Raw genomic sequence first — 22,610 nt, forward strand, 5'->3', positions numbered from 1 at the left:
AAAGCTAGGCATCATATACTGTGCATTTTCCTTTAACAAGACATCAAGTAGTCATCAAACGCTCTGTAAGCAACAGGACAGTGCCAGCTGCTGGTTGGGCTTGCCACATGTTTATGGATTGATCCTTTGAGGACACAGTGACCCCCAAGTGCACAGAGACAGTGTTACTACTTATGTATAAACCAGATTTGTATGGTGCCATCTCCCCACATCCACAAGATGACACCAAACTGGAGGAACCAGATGACAAACTCCACAAGTGGTGGGTCCCTGTAAAGGAGGAATGGATTCCAAACTGCAGCTAAGCAGTTGTATGACTCACAGCTATACCTAGAAGTAAAGTAGAAAGTCCCCTGCCTCACTGGAAATAGGGAGGCACATGAGAAACTGTCTTTAATAAGAATTTGCTCCTCATAAGACCACTCACATTCCGTGTTCCAGGATAATCACCAAGGCTTAGGTCATCCTGCCATTTGAGCGTTGCTTCCAGTCGCCTCTGTGGAGACGTGTAAGGTCACCAGAATGCCAGTGGTGGAGTCATTCCCCTACTCAAAATTCATATTTTTTTCTGTTATTGCAGACTTCTTATGAGCATCATTTTGAATGGCTGCATAAATTTACAGTGACTGTTCATATTTTAATTTCTCAAAGCACTAAAACAAAACAAAACAAAAAGGCAGTTTACCACCCCTTGATAAAATCTTTAAGAGATATAGCTGATCTTTTTTTATTTTTAGTTGTGCTACCTTTGGTGATAATTCTTATTTTTTTAGTTGTTAATGATGGTTTTTTTTTCTTTGCCTAGCTCAAAGCCATGCTATATTGTTTTTCTTAGAATCTTCTTTATATGTTACATTTCTCTTTACCTGTTACATTTTTCATTTCCCTTTAATTTCATTTGAAAAATGTTTTTCTCTAGAAATGAAAGTTAGGTGTGTTGAAGCTCCTTGCTGCTTTGGGCAGCACCATACTACCTGACTCACAGTAGTAACAGTATTTGAGCTTAAATACTAAAGATTACTTGAATAAATGAATGAAAATGTTAGTAATATCATAGTAGAGTTTGAGATGAAATTGCTTCAGTAGAAATGAAGATATAGATTGTACAGAAGCTGGAAGGGTTCCAGGCCTAGCCTATTATTTAGTTGTATGGTGTTGGGAAGGTCATTTAAATTCTTTGAACTCTTTCCTTTCTTCTCTGAAATGTGGGGGTTGGATTAGATTTCTGTGGATCTTCAAAATCCAGGGTAACGATTTTGTGGTCTTGTCCTTCATGTGTACCCAGCTTAACAGAGGATGGGAAAGTCAAAGATAGGGACATTATTTCCTTTGGATTCTAGAATCTATTCTGATATTTTCAGTTATTTATTTTATGTAACGGACCAATTCTTATATATATAGCTACTAAATTAGTAGTATTTTCTTTTAATGTTAGGTGACAAACCATCCAGAACCAGTCTCTCAGTCATTAACTCCTCAACAGCAACCACAGTACAACCTTCCAGAACGAGACAAACAACTACTTTTCTCAGAATATAATTTTGAAGATCTCAGTGCCTCATTTCGGAGCCTTTATAAGTCAGTTTTTGAGCAGTCACTTAGTCAACAAGGTGAGTTTTCTTGGGGGTGGGGGTTTTTGTTTTACTAAGGTATAATTGACATACATAACCTATTAATTTCAAGTGGAGTTTTTAAAATACTATTTGGTAAAGTATTTTTATTGAAAAATGTTAAGAATTATTTTCACATAGCAGCTGTTAAATTTCTTGAATCATGAACCGTATCATCATAGTCACAATTGAATATTCTTTGTGCCTTTACTATATCCTGTATATATTTGTATAATAGCACAAAAATGCATACACCTACTTCACTTACTAGTGGTATCCTGGAATAGCGCATGTTGAAGAATTCTGACACTGCATCTGTACCATGGTTAGATTAGTTAGCCTGGAAAGACTGCGATGGTTAATTAGTGATGTCTAGCATGTGAAGTGTTTGAGTGGTAAATGTTGCACCACGGGAATAGACGTGCTTTTCTTGTCTTTACTGTTATTAGCACAGACATAGCTGGTGGTATGTGGTAGCACCAAATTTGCAATTTCATGTATGGCACTTACAAGTGAACTTACTGATTAGTGGTAAGCTGTGGGTCACTATTTTATACAACATCCTTAAATTTTATTTTAAAAACAGTTTGGAGGGGTAGCTGAATGGCTCAGTCAGTGAGTTATGTGACTCTTATTTTGGCTCAGGCCTTAATTCTCAGGGTTATGAATGCAGGCCCTGTATTGGCTCCATGTCCAGCATGGAGCCAACTTTAAAAAAAGAAAAAATTGGTATTGAAAATGTTGGTTTAGGTCATTTCTGAGTTCCTTTTTACAATGCTAGGACTTTATTAGACATGGATAATGAAATAACTGCTTTCTTTCATCTGACTTGTAAGAACCCTATAAATTCCCTTCAAATGATAGTTTTCCAGGGCCAAGACAAGAACTTTTATTAACTCTTCTACGTATAAAACCTTAATTTATTAGTTAAGATTATCTTACAATATACTTCAATATAACTTTACTGTTAATGGGCAATGTGAGAATAATATTTTCATTTAAAAGATTTGATTCTTTTATTAATGGTAACTGTGCTATAGGATTTTCTTTTTCATTTAATAAAATCCATTGTTTTGATTCAGTAAAACATTGTATGTGACATCCCTTTGGGATTTGAAAATAGCCTAGTTATGTTGGATCAAATATTCTAATAAGATTTATTAAAATGAGTGTCCACCTGCAAACCAAAAGTACATTTTTAACATTAGTCTCTTCTGGCCTAATCATCAGTATCATCCTAACAGCTAACATTTACTGAACTAATCCTCACCTTCCACTTGCACCATGGCATTTAATCCTCACAATAATTCTGTGAAATAGATATATCCATACCCATCTATAATTAAGGTAATTGTGACTTACAGAGGTTAATAACTTTCCAGCATTAGCAGGTGTGCAGATGGCAGTACAAAGACTTTAATCCTTACTTTCTGGTGTTATAAATTATGCATTCTTAACTCCTAAACTGTATGGTCTAAAGAATATTCCAGCTGAATGAAAAAGCACTGAAGATGGCTGTTTTGTTTTGCTTAGTCTTAAGAATTCTGGCCACCTTTGACTTAAAAGTTTTTGGAGTTGTCCAAGAAGGAGTTCAGAAATAACTGTGCCTTATTTCTCTCCTCTACCTCTCTCAAATTCTTGGTCTTCACTCCTGTAGAGAACTATCCTGAATGTGACCCAACACCTTTCCCACTTTCCCCCTAAATTTACTTAGTCTTTCAAGATTTCAGTTCACATACTGCCTTTGCTTTCTTCCTTTCTTTTCTATCTCTTCTTTCTTTCTTTTTTTCTATTTCTTTTTCTTTTTCGTCTTCTTTCTGAGAGGGAGAAGGAGGGGAGAGTGTCGACTCTTTCTTTCTGTCTTTTCTTTTCTTTTCTTTTCTTTTCTTTTCTTTTCTTTTCTTTTCTTTTTTCTTTTCTGATTTTATTTATTCATGATATATATATAGAGGGGGTGGGGTGGGGCAGAGACACAGGCAGAGGGAGAAGCAGGCTCCACACAGGGAGCCCGACGTGGGACTCGATCCCGGGTCTCCAGGATCGCGCCCTGGGCCAAAGCCCAGGCACCAAACCACTGAGCCACCCAGGGATCCCCAGTGTCGACACTTCTTAAGCTGAGTCAGCATTGCTTCCTGATATGTATATCTTTGCTCTGTAAATAATTTTGTAAATGTCTGCCATAAAATGTAACTGAAATCTGACTCAGAATGTTTTTGCTTTCTCTGTGTCTAGGTTTGATGACCATCCCTTCTGAATCTTCCCAGCAGTCCCACACCTCGTGTTCGTATCAGCACTCTCCTAGCAGCACAGTGAGCTCTCACCCACACAGCAACCAAAGCAGTCTGTCCAACAATCATGGCGGTGGCCTCAGCACCACGGGCAGTAATTCGGTTGCACAAGTCTCACTGCCCCACTCCCAGATGCACACACAGCCGTCTCCACATCCGTCCCATCGACCGCATGGTTTACCACAGCATCCACAGCGTCCCCAGCACCCAGCATCGCACCCGCAGCAGCACAGCCAGCTCCAGCCCCCTCACCCCCAGCACCCCTCTCCACATCAACACATACAGCACCATCCGAACCATCAGCATCAGACGTTAACACATCAGGCACCCCCAACCCCACAACAGGTATCCTGTAATTCTGGTAAGTTGGTGTCTCCTGACTCGTGTTTGACTGTGAATTAGGATCTGTTCTTTGTTATATGAGGCTTATGTATATTTACTCCTGAAATCCTTCTCATCTGTCTTCTTTTGTGCTTCCTTGTTGTAACCCTGTAGTTGTAACTCATTCAGTCCTTACATTGATCTGGAGATTTTCTTGATTAAAATTTACCATGACAACATAGGCAAACTGACCAACCCTTGTAGGTTTTGGTTTAGACTCTCATTTGTCCTTCTGGAAAACCAGTGTTTTAGTGAGCATTTCAAAGAATGGGATACACAGTATATCTGCAATCTAGTATGATTCAGTGTGGTATAGAAGAAAGTATATAGGTTATGTCAGAAAAAACATATCTAAATTCTCATTATGACTCTTATGACCTTTCGTGCATTACTTCTTTTAGTCTCATTATTTCCTCATCTATAAAAATGGAACTAAAATACCGCGGTATACAGTGTTGTTATGAGGATTGCATTGAGAATACAAATAGGAAATGCCTCTGCTGGTACCTTGCCTTTAAGTATTCAGAGAATGTTCCCACTCTTCCTTTCTTTGCTTATTGCTGCCAAGTATCTCATTTTAGAGATATAGATTGCAAAGGAAGAAAATATTCTTCATATCCTGGTTTTTAAAAACTCTATTGCTCCTAAGATAGGTCTTGATGGTTTCTGGTGAGATGCTGAATTCACATTGCTCACAGCCCACGCATCTGCACTGCAGAACTCCCAGGGATGCCCCCGACATAGACTACAAGGTGAATGGGGCCCTTTGGAGTTGTACAGAGTACAGATCCTTCCCATAGCTTGCCTGGCTATCCATTTAGCAACCAAATCACTGATGAGATTTTTTATCTTGGAGGGACAATTTCTATATGCTAGATAGTGCTACTTCTTAACAATTAAAAATTGATCATTATTTCAGGCAATTAAACTACTGTCAGGGAAATGATCTTTAGATAGGGCACACTGTCTCTTATATTCTGACTTTGCTATAAAGCTTAAGTTTTTCTGAAACTGTTGCCCTTTTTTTTTTTTTTATTTTGAGGAAAATCATATAAGGTTCAAAAAATGCGTATCAGGGTACTTCAAATTTAGTAAATTCCTTTTCATAATTTATTTTGTTTTCCCAGTTAATAATTCTAAGGGAGAAAAATAATAATTCTAAGAAGGTTCTAGAATAAAGTTGAAAATTGGGTATAATTCTTGATAATGATGAGTCCCCAAAAACGGCTTGAAATTATTATAGGTCTATGCATAGAGAAAAGTATAAGTAGTGCCCTCTTTTCTTAGTGTTAGTCACTATTGTTGACTTAAAAAATTTTTTTTTTTTTTACTGAAGTATAGTTAACGCACAATGTTAGGTTAGTTTCAGATGTACAGCATAGTGATTCGGCAACTCTGTATGTTATGCTGTGTTCACAAGTGTAGCTACTATCTGTCACCATACAATACTATTAAAATACCACTGACTTTATTTCTTACGCTGTACCTTCCACATCTATGACTTACTCATTCCGTTGCTGGAATCCTGTACCTTCCACTCCATTTCACCCATTTTGCTCATCCCCCCCCCCCCCCCATCCACATGTTCTATGTATTTAAAAATGGAGCTGTTTCTTTTGTTTTGTTTTCAGATTCTACATGTAAATGAGATCATATGATACTTGGCTTTTTCTGATTTATTTCAGTTATACTACTGCCTCCTTTTTTAATGTCAGTACACTCTTCAAAAAGTTAAGTTTGTTCTTAATATGATTTTAAGGATTGACTAATGATTGTAAAGATTTGGTGTCAGTAGAAGTCTGTAATGCTCTGGTCATGGCTTCTATTAATTCTACTGATTGCCAGGGGAGAAAAAAGTACTATTACCACTGAAAACAATCCATCATCATGTGTTCTTAGTGGCCTGTTGCTATACCAGAGGTAGCTTGCCAGAGAAGGAAAATAGCCTTTCACCTGGAGGAGTTAGGAATTGTCTTTAATAGGGAAGGAATGGAAGAAACTAACAGTTGTTTGAGTTCCCATTGTGTGATAGGCAATTCAGATACATTATCTCCTATTGTCCTCTCAAAGCAACTATAAATTACCACATTTAATAGATAGGAAAAGTGTAACTCAAAGAAGTTTAACAGCTTGCCTTAAGATCAGAGCTAATAAGCATTAGAATTGGAATTTATATCTTGGCCTATCAGGACTTCAAAGACTATAACACCAGTAATTCCAAAAGGACTAAATCAGTAAACATTTACTGAGTGGGTCTTGCAGAGATTGCTTTGTGTTGCCATGTTAGCATTTATTATAGGTCATGGACATGAAAGTCTCATAGACTTGAATGTGGCATTACTTACTTTTCCCCAACAAAGTTCTAGTTATGAGTTGCCCTGGGGGCAGAGTCATGTTGTCTCTGGTTCATTGTTTATTTGAAAAAAATCCATAATTGGTTATTTTGTAAACCAAATAACCAGTAGTTGATACAGTTATCTGTGATGTAGCAAAAAATCCTTTTTATTAGTTCTTACCTTTATCCATCCAGTGGTGATTCTGATAACAGAATAATTTCTGATGCAGTGACTAAATGGAGGATTTTCTTCATCTACTCAGCACTGTCACTGAGTGCAGCTCTAGCCCCATGCCCCTGAGTGGTGACCACTTTGCTGACATATAGACTGTGGAGTCTTAACCCTCCTGATGATACTACAATCAGAGGATACTATTCCTGACTAGCCTTGGTTTGGATTCATCAACATTTCTTACAGATGTCTCAGTCCTTTCTTTGCTACTTTGCCAGGAAGACTGCTAAGGCATTTCTTTCTGTCAGGGTTGCCTTATAAGAAATTTGTCCTCTTGCTATACAATCTATTGTATAACAATTGTATAATTGCTATACAATTTGCCTCTCTTAAGTCAGTGCTTTAATATACTGTGTGTTACTTCTAAATGTGAACTTGCCTCTGAGTTACAAAGAACATATTTCTTAATGTCATAACAAGACAGGAAAATGGACTTCATATAGTAAGGAGGGAGGATATATTGATTTGCCTGACTTGCCCTGCCTGTCATTCATTTGTACTGTACAAATGTAAAGAGCAGTAATCAAGTTTGACATTATAAGGTGATAGGGCAGTTTGTAAGCTGTCAGACTGGGGCTTAGAAGCACCAGGTTCAAGGTTTAGATTCATCATAGTAACCTTGCTAAGTTATGCCACCTCTCTTGGTTCAGTTTCTTTTTATTTATAAAATAAAGAGAAATAAGACTCCTCTGCCTGTTTCACAGAGACGATTGCCCCAACATATGACATCAACACATGATATGATGGATGTGAATCACTCATAAAACTGGATGGAATAAGCCCAGCTCATTGTCTTCCCCCTACCATATACTTCAGACTTTCACTACCCAAGATTTATGTAGTATTGTCAATATTATTTTTGTAGGTGTTTCAAATGACTGGTATGCAACACTTGACATGCTAAAAGAAAGTTGTCGAATTGCCAGCAGTGTTAATTGGTCAGATGTAGACCTTTCACAGTTCCAAGGTAAGTGTGGGTTCTTTCTGACATAGAACCAAAAATACATGATCCTGTTTACTCTCATAGGGATGGTTCTTTGTAGTAAAGTATCTCCTTATATAGTGTTTCTTTTGCAGTTGATAGTATGCTTAAAAAACAACACTGCAAAATTCATGATTAAGTCAGTCAGTAGATGTAGCAGAGGATCAGAGGTAAGAGTTCTGAAAGAAGTGTGGCCACATTTAGAAGTAATTAAGCTTTGAATAATTTTTAAATGTCATTCTTCATTGCACAGTTAATCATTACCAGTGGAAATTTTGAGGGCTGGAAAAAAAAATTGTGTCTTGTTATATTCCTTGCAATGCTTGCAGAACAAACTGTGCTATTTCTAATACTTTTCTCATAGGTTTGATGGAGAGTATGAGACAGGCAGATCTCAAGAACTGGTCTTTGGATCAGGTTCAATTTGCTGATCTCTGTTCTTCTCTTAATCAATTCTTTACACAAACTGGCCTTATCCACTCACAAAGTAATGTTCAGCAAAATGTTTGTCACGGTGCAATGCATCCAACAAAACCTTCCCAACACATTGGAACAGGTATGGGTTTAATTATCTTCCTGATTGTCTTTCTCATTTGTGTGAAATTTAGTGAGACAGCTTGGTATGTTGTTAGTATGATAGTGATCCATTTACATCTTTTCATTTCTAAGAAATGCAATGAAATAAAATAATTTATATATTAAAGATATGTTTAAAAAGTTGAGATAAGGAGACTTTTGTCATGAACTATATGATTATTGTTTACAGTTGACTGTGATCTTTAACCTTTTAAGTTCAAACAAGAATTAAGTGTTTTAAAGATATATACAATTTTATAAGAACATAGTCTTGAAGTTATATCTATTTAAACTTGTGGAGACTTGCAGTGAAAATCAGCATGTCTTATTTTATATATCTTCTAAGAATGTTAAGATTAAAATTCAAAGCTTCAAGTAAAGAGTACAGTAATGGTAAATTGTCTCGGTGTTTTACTCTGTACTTGAAATTCATGCTTTGTGTTTTTCACCTAACTTTCTTCTTTTTCTCTTTACCCTTGTAGCCATCTATTTTACTCTAATTGCAGCACCTTTTCATTCTGTAGATGTTTAATATTCAGGTGCTTTCTTTGTTTATTTTCTTGCAACCTTTTATCTCCAAGTTGACTTATTTTCTGTTCATTATTTTTGGTTTTACATTTGATGCATTTTTAAGTCTCTTTTCTATCCTGTGGCTTTCTTCAACCATTATCCTAGCTTATTTCACATATTTGGTCTTTCCATATTCTCAAGATCCCCAGCCATGCTATAGCATTCTTTTCATGTGAAATCTTTATTTCTGTGTCTTTTTTATTTTATTTTTTTAAGATTTATTTATTCTAGAGAAAGCGAGAGTGCATGTGGGGGCGGGGGGGTGGGAGCAGAAGAAGAGGGAGAATCTGAAGCAGACTCTCTGCTGAGCATGGAGCCCAATCTGGGCCTCGATCCCACAACCCTGAGATCATGCCCTGAGCCGAAATCAAGAGTCGGGCATTGAACTGACGAAGGTACCTAGGCAGCTTTCTGTGTCTTTTGATAGAAATCTTCCATCATCTTTGCTTCTTCCATTTGAATAGTTTGCCTAACTTGAAACTCTCAGTGACTGATTTTGGTGGCTCATTCATTTCGTAAATTACATCCACCCATGAGCCTCATTCAGTGCTTGGCATATACAAGGTACTTTAGTATTAGCTGAACTTGTTGAGTGCCCTCCAATGTGCCTGACAACTAAACTGTATTTTTTGATGGCTCATTTATCTCCTTTCTCCTTCTCTTTCTCCCTCCCTCTCCCCTCTCTTTTTGTCACTTCCTATTTGGTATCTTTTGGATGTATAAATACTCTTTGAAAAAAAAATTTTATTGTAAAATATAACATAAAATCACCATCCCAATCATCCTTAAGTGTATAGTTCAGTGGCTTTAAATATACTCATAGTGTGCAGTTGTCATCACAATCCATCTCCATAAATTTTCATCTTGTAAAGTGCATATTCTGTACTCATTAAACAGTACAGGCCCCCATTTTAACCCCTGTCCCTCTGACCCTCCACCAAGCCCCTGGCAGCCACCATTCTTTCTGTTTCTGATTTTTTACTATTTCTAAGTATCTAAGGTAAATGAAATCCTATAGTATTTATCTTTTTGTGACTGACTTATTTCACTTAGCATTTCTTAATCCATGTTGTGGCATATATTAGGATTTCCTTCCTTTTTTATGGCTGGATTACTAGTCCATTGTATGTATATACCACATTTGCTTATCTACTCACTTGTCGAACACTTGGGATGCTTTCATATTTTAGCTGTTGTGAATAATAATGCTGTGAACAGGAGTGTACCAATATTATTTCAAGGCCCTGCTTTCAGTTCTTTTGGGTATATAGTCAGAAATGGAATTGCTGGATCATATGGTAATTATTTCATTCTTTGAGGAACCACCATACTGTTTTTTATGGGGGCTATACCATTTTACACCCTCCTAACAGTGCACAAGGGTTCCAGTTTTTCTACATCCTTGCCAACATTTGTTATATTTTTTAATCTCTTTTTTAAAAAATAGTAGCTATTTTACTGGGTGTGAGGTGGTATCTCATTGTAGTTTTGGTTTGCATTCTTTGATGATTATTGAATATCTTTTTATCTGCTTATTGGCCATTTTTGTATCTTCTTTGGAGAAGTATCTGTTCAGGTCCTTTGCCCATTTTAAAATCTGGTTTGGTTTATTGCTGAGTTTTAGGAATTCTCTATTCTTTTGGATATTAGCCCTTTATCAAATGATTTGTGATTATTCTTTAAAAAAAAAGATTTTATTTATTTATTTGCAAGAGATATATATAGAGAGAGAGGCAGAAACATAGGCAGAGGGAGGAGAAGCAGGCTCCATGCAGGAAGCCCAATGTGGGACTCGATTCTGGAAATCCAGGATCATGCCCTGAGCCAAAGGCAGATGCTCAACCACTGAGCCACCCAGGTGTCCCATGAATGTTTTCTTTCATTATTTTGTTTTCTTTTTTACTGTGTTGATAGTGTCTTTCAGTGCACAATTTTAAAATTTTTCAGGAGGTCCAACTCATCTTTTTTTTCTTTTATTGTCTATGAGTTTGGTATCCTATATAAGAAATCATCACCAAATCCAGTGTCATGAAACTCATGCCCTATGTTTTTGTCTAAGAATTTTATGGTTTAGGTCTTAAATGTAAGTCTTTGACCCATCTTGAGTTATTTTTTGCATATGACATTAGATCCAATTTCGTGCTTTTTTGCATATGGATATCCAGTTTTCCCAGCACCATTTTCTGAAAAGATGGTCCTTTCCCCCATAGAATGGTCTTGACACCCTTTTAAAAAAATCATTTAACCATATATGCAAGAGATCACGAGTTCATTCCTGGGTTCTCTGTTTGATTCCAGTGTTTGTAGTATATTTGCCTTTGTGCCATGACCACACTGTTTTCAACTATATTTTTGTAGCAGGTTTTAAAATCCGAAAGTATGAGTCCCCCTGCTTTGTTATTTTTGTTCAAGATAGTTTTGGCTATTCAGTGTCTCTTGAAATTCCCTATAATGTTTTAGGATGGGATTTTATATTTTTGTCAAAAAAAAAAAAAAAAAGGAGTTTTTGATACGGGTTACATTGAGTCTATAGATAGCTTTGGATAGCATTGACATCTCAACAATATTGTTTTCCAGTCCATGAACATGAAAAGTGTTTCCGTTTACTTGTGTCATCTTAAATTTCTTTCAATGATATTTTTGTAGGTTTTTTTTTTTTTTAAGATTTTATTTATTACTCATGAGAGACACAGTGAGGCAGAGACACAGGTAGAGGGAGAAACAGGCTCCCTGTGGGGAGCCAGATGCGGAACTTGATCTCAGGAGCGGGGATCACGCCCTGAGCCAAAGGCAGAGACGCTCAACCACTGAGCCACTTGGGTGCCCCTGCTGTTGTAGTTTTAATTGTACAAGTCTTTCATCTCTGATTAATTCCTAAGTATTTTTTATTGCCATTGTAGATGGAATTGTTCTGAAAATTTCCTTTTCAGGTTGTTCATTGTGTAAAAATGGAACTGATTTTTGCATGTTGACTTTGTCCTACTACTATGTTCAATTTACTTATTTTTGGATAGTTTCTACATATAAGATCTTTGGAGGTTTCTACATATAAGATCATATTTGTGAACAGAGATAAACATTTTCCTTTCCGATTTGGATGCCTTTTATTTCTTTCTTGCCTAGTTGCTCTGGCTAGAACTTCTAGTAGTATGTTGACTAGAAGTGGACATCCTTGCTTTTGTTCATGATCTTAGAAGTAAAGCTTTCAAGTCTTTCACCTTTGAACATGTTTGCCATGGGGTATTCATAGATGGCTTTTATTATGTTTAACTAGTTTTATTCTATTCTTAGTTTGTTAAGTGTTTATTATGAAAGGGTGATGACTTTTGTCAGTTACTTTTTCTACATCAGTTGAGATGAGCATGTAGGTTTTTTCCCTTTCATTCTGTTAATGCAGTGTATTACATTGATCACTTTTCATATGTTGAACTATCCTTTTCTATTCCAGGAATAAATCTCACTTGGTCATCATGTTTAATCCTTTTAATATGGTATTGAATTAATTTTGCTAGTACTTTGTTTAGGATTTTTGGATCAGTGTTCATAAGGGATATTAGTCTGTGGTTTCCTTATAGATGTCTTTGTCTCACTTTGGTATCAGGCTAATTTTGGCCTTATAGGGTGAGTTAGGAAGTGCTCTCTGTCTTTCAGTTTTGGGGAAAAGTTTGAAGTTTGAGAAGGATTGGTGTTATTTAAATGTTTGGTAGAATTTACCAGCAAAGCCGTCAGGTCCTGGGCTTTTGTCTTTATTGGGATATTTTTTATTACTGATTCAGTGTTACTAGTTTTAGGTGTATTCAGATTTTCTATTTTGTTGTAATTTAGTCTTGGTGGTTTTTATGTTTCTAGGAATTTGTTCATTTCATCTAGGTTATTCCAGTATGCTGGTATACAATAGCAAATGATGCTATTTCCTTCCCCCTTTTCTGGATCCTGTTCTCTTTATAATCAGTTGTAGTGTCCCCACTTTCATATCTAATTTTAGTTACTGTTTCATTTATCTCTGTTCTAATCTTTATTATTTCCTCCTTTCTGCTAGCTTTGGGTTTATTCTGTTCTTCTTTCTGTAGGTCCTTAAGTTGTAAAGTTAGGTTGTTGATTGAGATCTTTCTTGTTTTTTAATGTGTTTGTAGTTACAATTTTCCCCCTTGACACTACTTTTGCTATTCATCCTCTTGTCAGAGAAGATGCTTAGTTATATCTATCATTTATAAACTACTGAGACCTAATTTGCAGCCTGACATATGGTCTATCCTGGGATATGTCCCATGTGCACTTGAGAAGAATGTGCATATTGTTGGGTAGAATGTTCTGTACTTGTTAGATCTAGTTGGTTCATTGTGTTACGTCCTCTGTTTCCTTATTTTCTTCTCTCTGGTTGTTCTTTCCATTTGAGTGTGGGGTATTTATATCACCAGTTATCATTGTAGAGTAGTTAATTTCTTTCAGTTTTGTCAGTTTTTGTTTCATTTGTTTTGCTGCAGTCTGTTATTAGGTGTGTAAGTGTTTATAATTTTTCTGTACTGAACCTTTGATACATAATGTCCTTCTTTGTCACCTTTTTGATTTAAAGTCTATTTCGGGGGCTCCTGGTAGCTCATTTGGTTAAGTGTCTGCCTTCGGCTCAGGTCATAAAGTCCTGGGATCGAGCCCCACATCAGGCTCGGTGGGGAGTCTGCTTCTCCTTCTGCCTCTGCCTTTCCCCCTGACTTATGCTCTCTCTCACTCACTCTGTCTTTCTCAAATGAATAAACAAAGTCTTAAAAAAAAAAGTCTTATTTTGTCTGATATTAGTCTCTATTTCCTTTTGGTTGCCTTTTCCATCCTTTCACTTTTCATTCTATTTGTGTCTTTGGTCCTAAAATGAGGCTCTTATTCTTACTCATTCTGCCAATTTCTCTTGATTGGAGAATTTAACCCATTTATGTTTAAAATAGTTACCAATAAGGAGTGATTTGTCATTTTGCTCTTTATTTTATTTATATATATATATATATTATTCTTTCTTGTCCCTTAATTTTTGCACTACTGTAGTCCTCTGTTTTGCTGATTTTTTGTAGTGAAATGTTTGAATTTTTTCGTATTCCTTTTGTGTTTATTGTATATAGCTCTTTGTAGTTACCATGGGGATTGGGGTTTACCATCCTAAAGTCATAACACTCTAATTTGAATTTATATCAGTGTAACTTTTATAACATAAAAAACTCAGCTCCTTTATAGCTCCATCTCCATCCCTTTTGGTTGTTGATGTCACAAAGTCACATTTTTTACATAGTGTGCCCCAAAACCTATATTAATAATTCCTTTAAATGCATTAGTCTCTTAAATTATATAAAAAACATGTGGAGTTAACAAATGAAAGTTTTAATAATACTACTTTCTAGACTAACCTTATTTATTTATTTATTCATTCATTCATTTATTTATTTATTTATTTATTTAAGATTTTATTTATTTGAGGAGGCAGTAGCTCCCCTTTAAAGCCTCTGGAAATCAGTTCAGGTGGAGGGGACAAGCTTGCAGCATTGGTGGAAGGTGCAACAGTGGCCACCCTCCTTTGTGTCTGCATCTCTGTGATCAGAGCACAGGTCCCCAGTAGTTGAAGCACAATGGCCTTTTAGCCCACATTGGCTCCTCCTGTAAGCTGTGTTAGTTGTTCCAGGAACATGTATACAGCTGCCTACCATGCGGTAGAGATGGATGGATAGGTGATGGCTGTTGGGCTAAGAGTTGAAATTGACCAAAACTAACTGCAATTTATCCTCTAAGCCATCCTCTACAAATTGTAAACTGTCAGCAGACTTCCAGGGTTCCAAAGTTCCAAAGGCTCTAGGGTTTTCTGTGGTACTGGACAAAGTCTACCAGTGTAGCTTTGTCTAGGTTGGAAGAGAGGTTCCTGGTGCTACCTACTCTACTGTCTTCTCAGAATCCCTATATTTGTTTTTAAGTATCAAGATCTGTATAACTTGCCATATATTTTCACTGATTTGCTTTCTTCCATTTCATCTTTTTATCTCTTCTTGTACATAGACGGCTTATCTTCTTTGATCATCTGATAGGTTTCAAACCTATAGTTTTCCCTTTCAGGATACTTTCACTTTTCCAACTTGTATTAAATCCCAGAGGTGTACCGTCCCTTCTGTCCTTTGTCCCTTGGTTGGTTTTCCTTTCCTCTTTTCTTTCCCTGTTCAACCAAAATAATGAAGTTAGTTCTAAGTGCTGCCATGTTCTCTGCAGATCATCTCAGATCATCTCAGCCAGCCTTAAAATGCTCACGGTGGGGGGTGGGTACCTATGTTGCTTACAGATTATTGCCTCCAGCAGATCAGGAAGTTCTAGGAAAGGATAGAAGGATGTGTGGGTCAGTCTTAAGATTATTTCAAGGGCCATGGTATATGTTAGCCAGTGGCTCCCCCTTTCTGGAATTGTAATGCTTTTCTTCAATTTTGTGACCTAAATTTTTAAGTAAGGTCCAGTGTACCTTTTGGTTTTGGAACTTGGCATTTGTGGTCATGGAAAAAGCACTAACCATCTGCTGTCCCGTGTGCGTGTGGCCAAGCACCTCTTCTGGATTCTTTCTAGACTGAGATACCATAGGTTACTTTTGTTTTGTTTTAAGATTTAAAAAAAAATTTTTTTTTATTTTTCCTCTAAGAATATACTAGAGCTACAATTTAGTATAACTCTTCTCTCTTCCTAAATCTTATGTAAATTGATCAAAGAGCTTAGTTCTGACTGTAAACTTTACTACAAAAAGGCATGTCATCTTGGGAGGCAGTGGCTAGAATTCAGAAGTGCAGGGTTCTGTTCCTGGTTCTGTCACATTTTCTCTGTAGGTCTTAACGTCCTCATCTGCATGAATAGAGGGAGGCCTGAATTAGGCTGTCTCAGAGGCTATTTTAAGCCTGGACAGTCTGACATTCCACTGACAGGTAAAAACTTGTGAGCAGCCAAATAGAGTGTTCCTACCTTGAGTATCTTTTTACTTGCCTCTGGGAAATGGTTGCTGTTTTCTAGTTTGATTACAGCATTGCTAGAATGCAGTTGTAATATGTAATTCTAGACACAGTAGAATACCTAAGGGAGAAATAGCCTTTCCAGAATTCCAGATGTTCCATACAATGTGAGCCAGTGTTATGGTTCTTCTTCCCCAGGAGTAATGGGGGGCTGGGGGGAGCATATGATGTTTGCTCCCTTCCCTTTCTACTTTGCATTAGGATGCAGCATAATTGACATTTTAGAGCTGTTACACTTAATGGCTCCTGTCGATGAAAATATATTAAGAGCCTTCAGAAATGCCATTCAAATGAGATCTCTGTTTCCCATCTTCACACTTCTAAATAATACATTTTTCATCAGCTTTACTTGATGTAGCTCTTTTAAACGTGTGCAAGCCTTTCCTGTCACTCTGTGCCTCTACTCATTCATTTTGTTAATCAGCTAGGGCACACATATAGGTCTTCTTTGAAAGTGAAAAAGTAAGGAAGAGAGGGACAGTGTTTCTTAGAGCCCATGATCCAGGAGAACTGGATGTTCACGCTAGCCCTGTCAAACTGATGTGCCTTTGGGCATGTCAGCTTAGTCTTTCTTTCTGTGCCTCAGTTGCCTCATCCATAAAATGGGGATATGCCCTGTCTTGCCCTCATTTTGGACTGAATGGAAGGCTCAGATTCAGATGATAACGTAGATATGAAAATGCTTTTGAACTATTATGAAGTGTAACAGCAGCAGTAGAGATGACTTGCCTGCAGGCTTTCAGACACAAAGAGGCAATGCCATAATTAGCATTAGTGTACTAACACTAAGCCTGGCACCACCTTTGGTATTAGCATCTGAAAGAAGTACTTTTTCTTTCTTCTTCCTTGCCTTACCTGCTTAGTTTAGTTTTAGGTAATAATTTTATTAAGGTCTTAATGCTTGACTTGTTTTATTTATGTAACTCTGTTTTCCTTCATTCTGCCTTTCAATCTGATTAGGAAATTTGTACATAGACTCCAGGCAAAATCTCCCTCCTTCAGTGATGCCGCCCCCTGGCTACCCTCACATCCCACAGGCACTCAGCACTCCAGGAACGACAATTGCAGGTAATTTGGGGTGTGTTGTGTTGCAGTTGGTACTCAGAGTGTAGTATGAAAAAAGATCTTAGCTGTCCCAGTGTGAGGCTGTTCAGGAGGGAGTGAACTCCCTGGTAAGGGAGGATGGGGTGACAGTGCACAGTTACTTGGTTTTAGTGCTGGGTGAGGGGAATTAAGTGACATTTGGTATTTGGACCATATGACCTGAAGTCTCTTTGATGTTATGATTTTAATTATATTGTCTTGCCTTTCTAAAGAGGTCCGGGGGCATAGGGCTTGTCCTGGGGTCTTAGGCATCTTTGAGGCTTTTTGACTTCGACAGGACTTGAACAGGCTTCAAGAACTTGTTTGATTAGCTCCTGTATATTCTGCTCCATTCATTCTCCTCATATCCCCCCCCTCCGCCCCCCCAGCTCTAGTTTCTAAGGATGTCTCTTACAGAGGAGGTAAGTTGCAAGAGTCACTAGTTCATAAGTGTTCCCCTGGGTTCCTGAATGCTGGATAAGTTACATTTATCAGGGCAGCAAAGGCAGGCATGAGGGTGGAGGTGGAAGGGAGCTTAAGGAGGATCTAGATGAGGAAATTAAGGCTCAGGAGTGGAGATAACTTACCCAGAGCCACCAGTTTTGCTAAAGGAACAAACCAGGACTCGAGTCTTGATAACTGGATTTAGAGTTCATTGTTTTCTCCACTTAGGCTGCTTGAGGAACAGAAAGGTCATTTGCAGGTGTGAATTTAAAACACCCTCACCTAAAAAAATAAAACCCCCAACAAGTGTGTGCCAGGCAGTAGTGAAGGAGGAGTTGGGGCCAAGTGACCTGTACTTTGATGAATGTGCAGGAATAAGTGCTCAGCGGGGTGAGCTCTCCTCAGCGCTCACCAGGAACCTGTAGGTGGCAAGATACTGTAGTTAAGACTCTGGAACTGGATTCCCAGAGTTTGTGTTCTGATGCTTTGCTGCTTGGTAGCTGCCTAATCCTCCTAGCTCAACCTCTGGTCTGTTAAAAGGGAGCTCATAACACTGTCTAACTCCTAGGGTTGTTAAGAGAATTAAATGAGGATTATACATAAATCACTTAAATTAGTGCCTGGCACATAGTAAGAAATTAATAAGTCAAAAAATAAATACAGGCATTTCTGCTACACTGTGATATATTGAAAGTCTTAACATTTTATAAAATGGTGCATTAAAATATACAGGGCTTATAAATAAAATAAGATTAGCAGCAGACTACTTGAAACTTTGTAATCAGATCAAGCAAAATCAAAAACTGCAACAATCCAGTAAAAATTCCACAACATTAACAGCATATGTTTAATTCCTAATAAAATAATGAATTCTGCAAGTAAATAGAAATTACACTTAAGAGAAAAAGTCTGGCTTGGAATCGGGTTTGACAAAGCTGTGGAGACAAGGGCAGAACGCACCAAAATTGGGAGAGGACAAGCTGCACACAGCCACACTAATCTAAGAAGACTGAGTGTGGAGAGGGTGGGCATCCTATTTCTTCACTCTGGTCCACCATGGCTTCCTGCATTCAGCTGTGTTGATATCCTCTATGTTCACCCACTGTTACTTGGTGGCACAAAAGTTAACTTGCTGAGAATTCAGGATGACCCAGTGTGACATCACTGGTATGCTGGCATCATTCCCCTTTTACCATTCTCATGGGAGCCGGTTCATGTTACTGGAACATATATTGATGCAGGACAGACTAAGAGAGAGGGTTGTATCAGCATTTGGACACTCTAGTGTTCTTTTTATGCCCTCCTTGCTACCTCCTGGAGTAACCAAACAGGCATATGTATTTGGAGGTCAAGTGAACAAAGTTCAAATCTATTCGCCTTCCTAGTTGTATGACCTTGGGTAACTTGTTCCATTCTTTTGAATCCAAGCACTGCTATCTATAAAATGATCATAAGAGCCACCTCAGTGAGAGCTTCTGAGTGGACTAGGGAGTTAATGTGCACCAAGTGCCTGGCACAAAGGAAGCGCTCAGCTGACATTCATTAATTCCTTTTATCTCTACCCAAGTCACTACTGACGTTGCCTCCTTCCTTGCAGGCCATCACGGAGCCATGAACCAGCAGCACATGATGCCTTCCCAAGCCTTCCAGATGCGACGTTCTCTGCCTCCAGATGACATCCAGGATGACTTTGATTGGGATTCAATTGTGTAGAGCTTGTTTCTGCAAGGCACCAGACCCCAGCGTCACCTTTCTGTGCAGTGAAGGGAAAGGTTTAAGAGAATCCAGTTGAGAAAACAAAGTTGTTAATCACTTTACCGATGTTATCAAAATTTCTTTTGAAGACAATCAAAAAGATTTTGGCTGGATAACTTACTGCTTTTATCTGACCCAAACAAGTACTACATGTTTGTCTCCCTGCCAGCTGCCCTATGTAGCTCCTAACTGTTGTGTGATTTGAACAGCTTTTGCATATTTGTGTCAGTTTGATGTTGACCACAAGTGCCAGACTGATTTTTCAGACAGAGCCTATTTTGCTGCAAGCAGTTTATAGATACATATGTGTAAATATATGTACAAAAATTACTGACAGGCTTCAATTTTTCTAATTGGATTATTACGTCTTGAAAAGAAAGTTACTGTGAGTTTTTATTCCTCATTAGGCTATTTTCTGCAGGATGCTTTTAACTGATGTAGGCAACTGAAAGGAAATAGATTTTTTCAAAACCCAATTCCCCTTATTTAATCTTTTTTCAGAGATGTGGGTATTGAGTTCAACTCAGCAAGTCAAAGAACCCAGAGTTTGATACTCTCCAAACAATCCAGAGGGGCATGTTGTTCCTGAGCAGCATAAAGAACTGACCAAATTTATTTTGATGGTTGGGGGATTACAGAGTTTATGTCGTACCTTGTCAATGTCTGTTTTCTTAAATTTGCATTAGAACAGTTCTAAAATGTATTTGATCAGTTAGCAGCTGAGCATTGCTTGGCTCTTTAACAAAATCATTGCCTCCATAGTCACCCATGTATTTATTATTCAAAAGTGTTATTTTAATATTTATTGCTACCTTCTGTGAATGCTCAGCTCCTCTTGGGTTCATTAAGGAGAAGTGTGGTGTCTGAAAGCACAGAATTGTTTTTCTTAAGAGTTTACAGACAAGACAATCAGAGAGATTGTGTCATTCTCTTTATCATCGCTCATTTTACCATGTGAGTATATTTCTCTATCTTAGCATTCCTGCTGATTGAGACATATTAGCTAAATAGGATTTTTCTGGAATTCAAATCAGAGTTCATTTGGGCAATAGAACAGCAGGGCACTGTGTATAATGCAAGTTTCCTCACTTTCTGTTTAGGAAGCACTGAAAGGAGGATAGAGCCACACACAGATTTTATTTGCCTCAGTCTTCAGTGCAGAAACCCTTAAGTGGTCTGCTGTTTCTCTTGTCCCGTGTGTCTGTGTATGCATGACATTGGGTTACTTTCTTTGAAATGCAGTGTGCCTCATTGGGGTTTTTATTAGTTTTTTGTTTTGTTTCATATTGTATCATAGTTACTTTGCATGGATTGATTGTCTTAGTTTTATAATCAGTTTTATAAAAGTAACAGAAATGAGATTTTTTTTTAAATGAATAGGTTTTGAATTGGTTCTTTAGACCATAAAAAAAGGCAGAATTTCTTTCATTTATAATGGGGGAATGATACGTTCCATCAAATCAAGGAGTAATAACTGCTCACTGGTTGCTTTTTAGCATCTCTAGTCTCTTTATCAGCCATTCTTAAATCACTTTAATTAGCCTTAGTGATAATGTGGTTGAGTGTTCTCTACTTGAACTAAACAGACATCTTTGTTTCTGTATGTGTGTATGTGAGAGTGTTTGTCAACGTGTGTGTGGGTATTTTTTTTTTTTTTTTTTAATGGAGTGTTGCCTTTAATGAATCACTGGGAAGCCAGCCATAGTAAAGCTGGTGAGGTTGGGGAGAAAGGAAGGGCTTTATGTTCCTGTTGTTTGGACCCTGCTTGGCATGAAAATGGAAGCTCAGTTCCAGCCCCTTGGATCAGTGAAAATCGGAGGATTCTGGCAAGACCACCAACAGGCCCCTCTTACACGGATTAGAGGCCAGATGAGATAGCAGCCTGCAGAGAAAAAAACTTGAAAAAATGGGGTGTGGGGGGGTTCAATAGTCTGCTCAAGTCACTGTTTTCTAGATACCAAAATAGCTGTTTTGAAACTTTAAATTGCTTGGTTAGCAATGTGCACTTTAAACAATTTGGGTATTAGAATGCAGTCTCACATTGAATGATTTGAGTAGAAACCACTGATGAAGATTTTACAAATTCTGTGAAGCTAATTTCCCATTTGGCAATCATTTACTGATTTGCAGTGATCAATATTTTTATGAGAATTTAAACTTAACACAAATGGCCCTGGAGGCAGAGCCTCCACTCAGTCCCATTGCACTCTTGTGATTCAGGTGGCCCAGGAGCCCAGGACAGGCCTTCACAGCGGGCTCCAGCCAGCCAGAGCCACCTGGTGAGGTGCAGAGCATCCCCTCTAGTGGCTGTTTCAGTTGGTAGTTGTTAATACAGAGCAAGTTCTGTCTTGGGCTTAAATTGACTGAAGACTTTTGGGGAAAAGTATAATAAATGCATATAATCAAATGGGGGGGTACTCTGTCCAGGAGAATAATCCGACTGGCATTTGTGGCAGTTTTTGAAATGTAAATGTATTCATGTGTGTTCTTGTAAATACATGTCTCTCAGATGTCCTTTGAAGTGGGAGGGAATCAATCCGGGGATTATTTCAAATGGAATAGAGTATTTTGATATTGTTCATTCAGAGGGTGATGTGTACATATCTATATTGTATATATGTGATGAAAATGCATTGGCTTTTTGTGCAAACACAATCTGCTCTCTGTACTGCTGTTGGACAGTCAGTGTTTTAATGTTTCTACAGTTTTGCTATTGCACGATTTCATATTTTGCCTCTATGATGAACGGCACCCATTCTTTGTAACTGTTTAGTGCTGTAAAGAAATACCCCAAGTGTCATTAGGATTGTTGCTGCCAGAACTGATATGCATGAATGGCACTTAAAATAAATATATTATGTTAACTCTATTCTCAACACCAGTTGGCCTGTGTCATTCGCTATAATCGAGGGAGCAAGACTGGAGCCAGTCCCGATGCAGAAACTTGCAGACAGTCCTTACGGCCTTAGAGATCGTGTCCCATGCGTTGCTGCCTTTAGGAATATCTCACTAGCTCTGTGAATTTGGGGGACTGACTTAGTTTTTCTGAGCCTCATTTTCCTCATTTGGAATGCCTTCAAAATGAGGGGATAGTAATACCTTTCTCCTAGAGTTGTAGTGGGATTAAATTAACTAATGCATTTCAACATTTCGAACAGTACCTGGGCCATGAAAAAGCACTCAGCATGTGCCAAGTGCTGTGCTAAGTAGATACTGTTATCCTCATCTCCCAGGATGGTTCCGACTCAGAAGTACAGTGGCTTACCCAGATCCTTTATTAGAAGTGATAAGAGCTGGGTTTGAATCCGGGTCACCTGATTCTTTTACACCATCCTCTT

General features: G+C 37.9%; 1 protein-coding gene across 5 annotated transcripts in view; it reads left to right on the plus strand.

Moving 5' to 3' along the window:
* FOXJ3 (forkhead box J3) overlaps positions 1–22,141 on the plus strand; it is a 141,777-nt gene extending 119,636 nt beyond the window's left edge. For all 5 annotated transcript variants that reach the window (XM_072771645.1, XM_072771646.1, XM_072771648.1 and 2 more), the window contains 6 exons: positions 1,436–1,610; positions 3,843–4,259; positions 7,712–7,813; positions 8,193–8,384; positions 16,951–17,058; positions 19,115–22,141. In XM_072771645.1, coding sequence (XP_072627746.1) covers positions 1,436–1,610; positions 3,843–4,259; positions 7,712–7,813; positions 8,193–8,384; positions 16,951–17,058; positions 19,115–19,230 — 1,110 coding nt within the window. In that variant the 3' untranslated portion in view covers positions 19,231–22,141. The remainder of the gene's footprint in view (positions 1–1,435; positions 1,611–3,842; positions 4,260–7,711; positions 7,814–8,192; positions 8,385–16,950; positions 17,059–19,114) is intronic.
* The last annotated feature ends 469 nt before the right edge of the window (positions 22,142–22,610 follow it).

This window comes from Canis lupus, chromosome 13 (genome assembly GCF_048164855.1).
Source record: "Canis lupus baileyi chromosome 13, mCanLup2.hap1, whole genome shotgun sequence".
In the NCBI taxonomy this organism is placed as follows: Eukaryota; Metazoa; Chordata; class Mammalia; order Carnivora; family Canidae; genus Canis; species Canis lupus.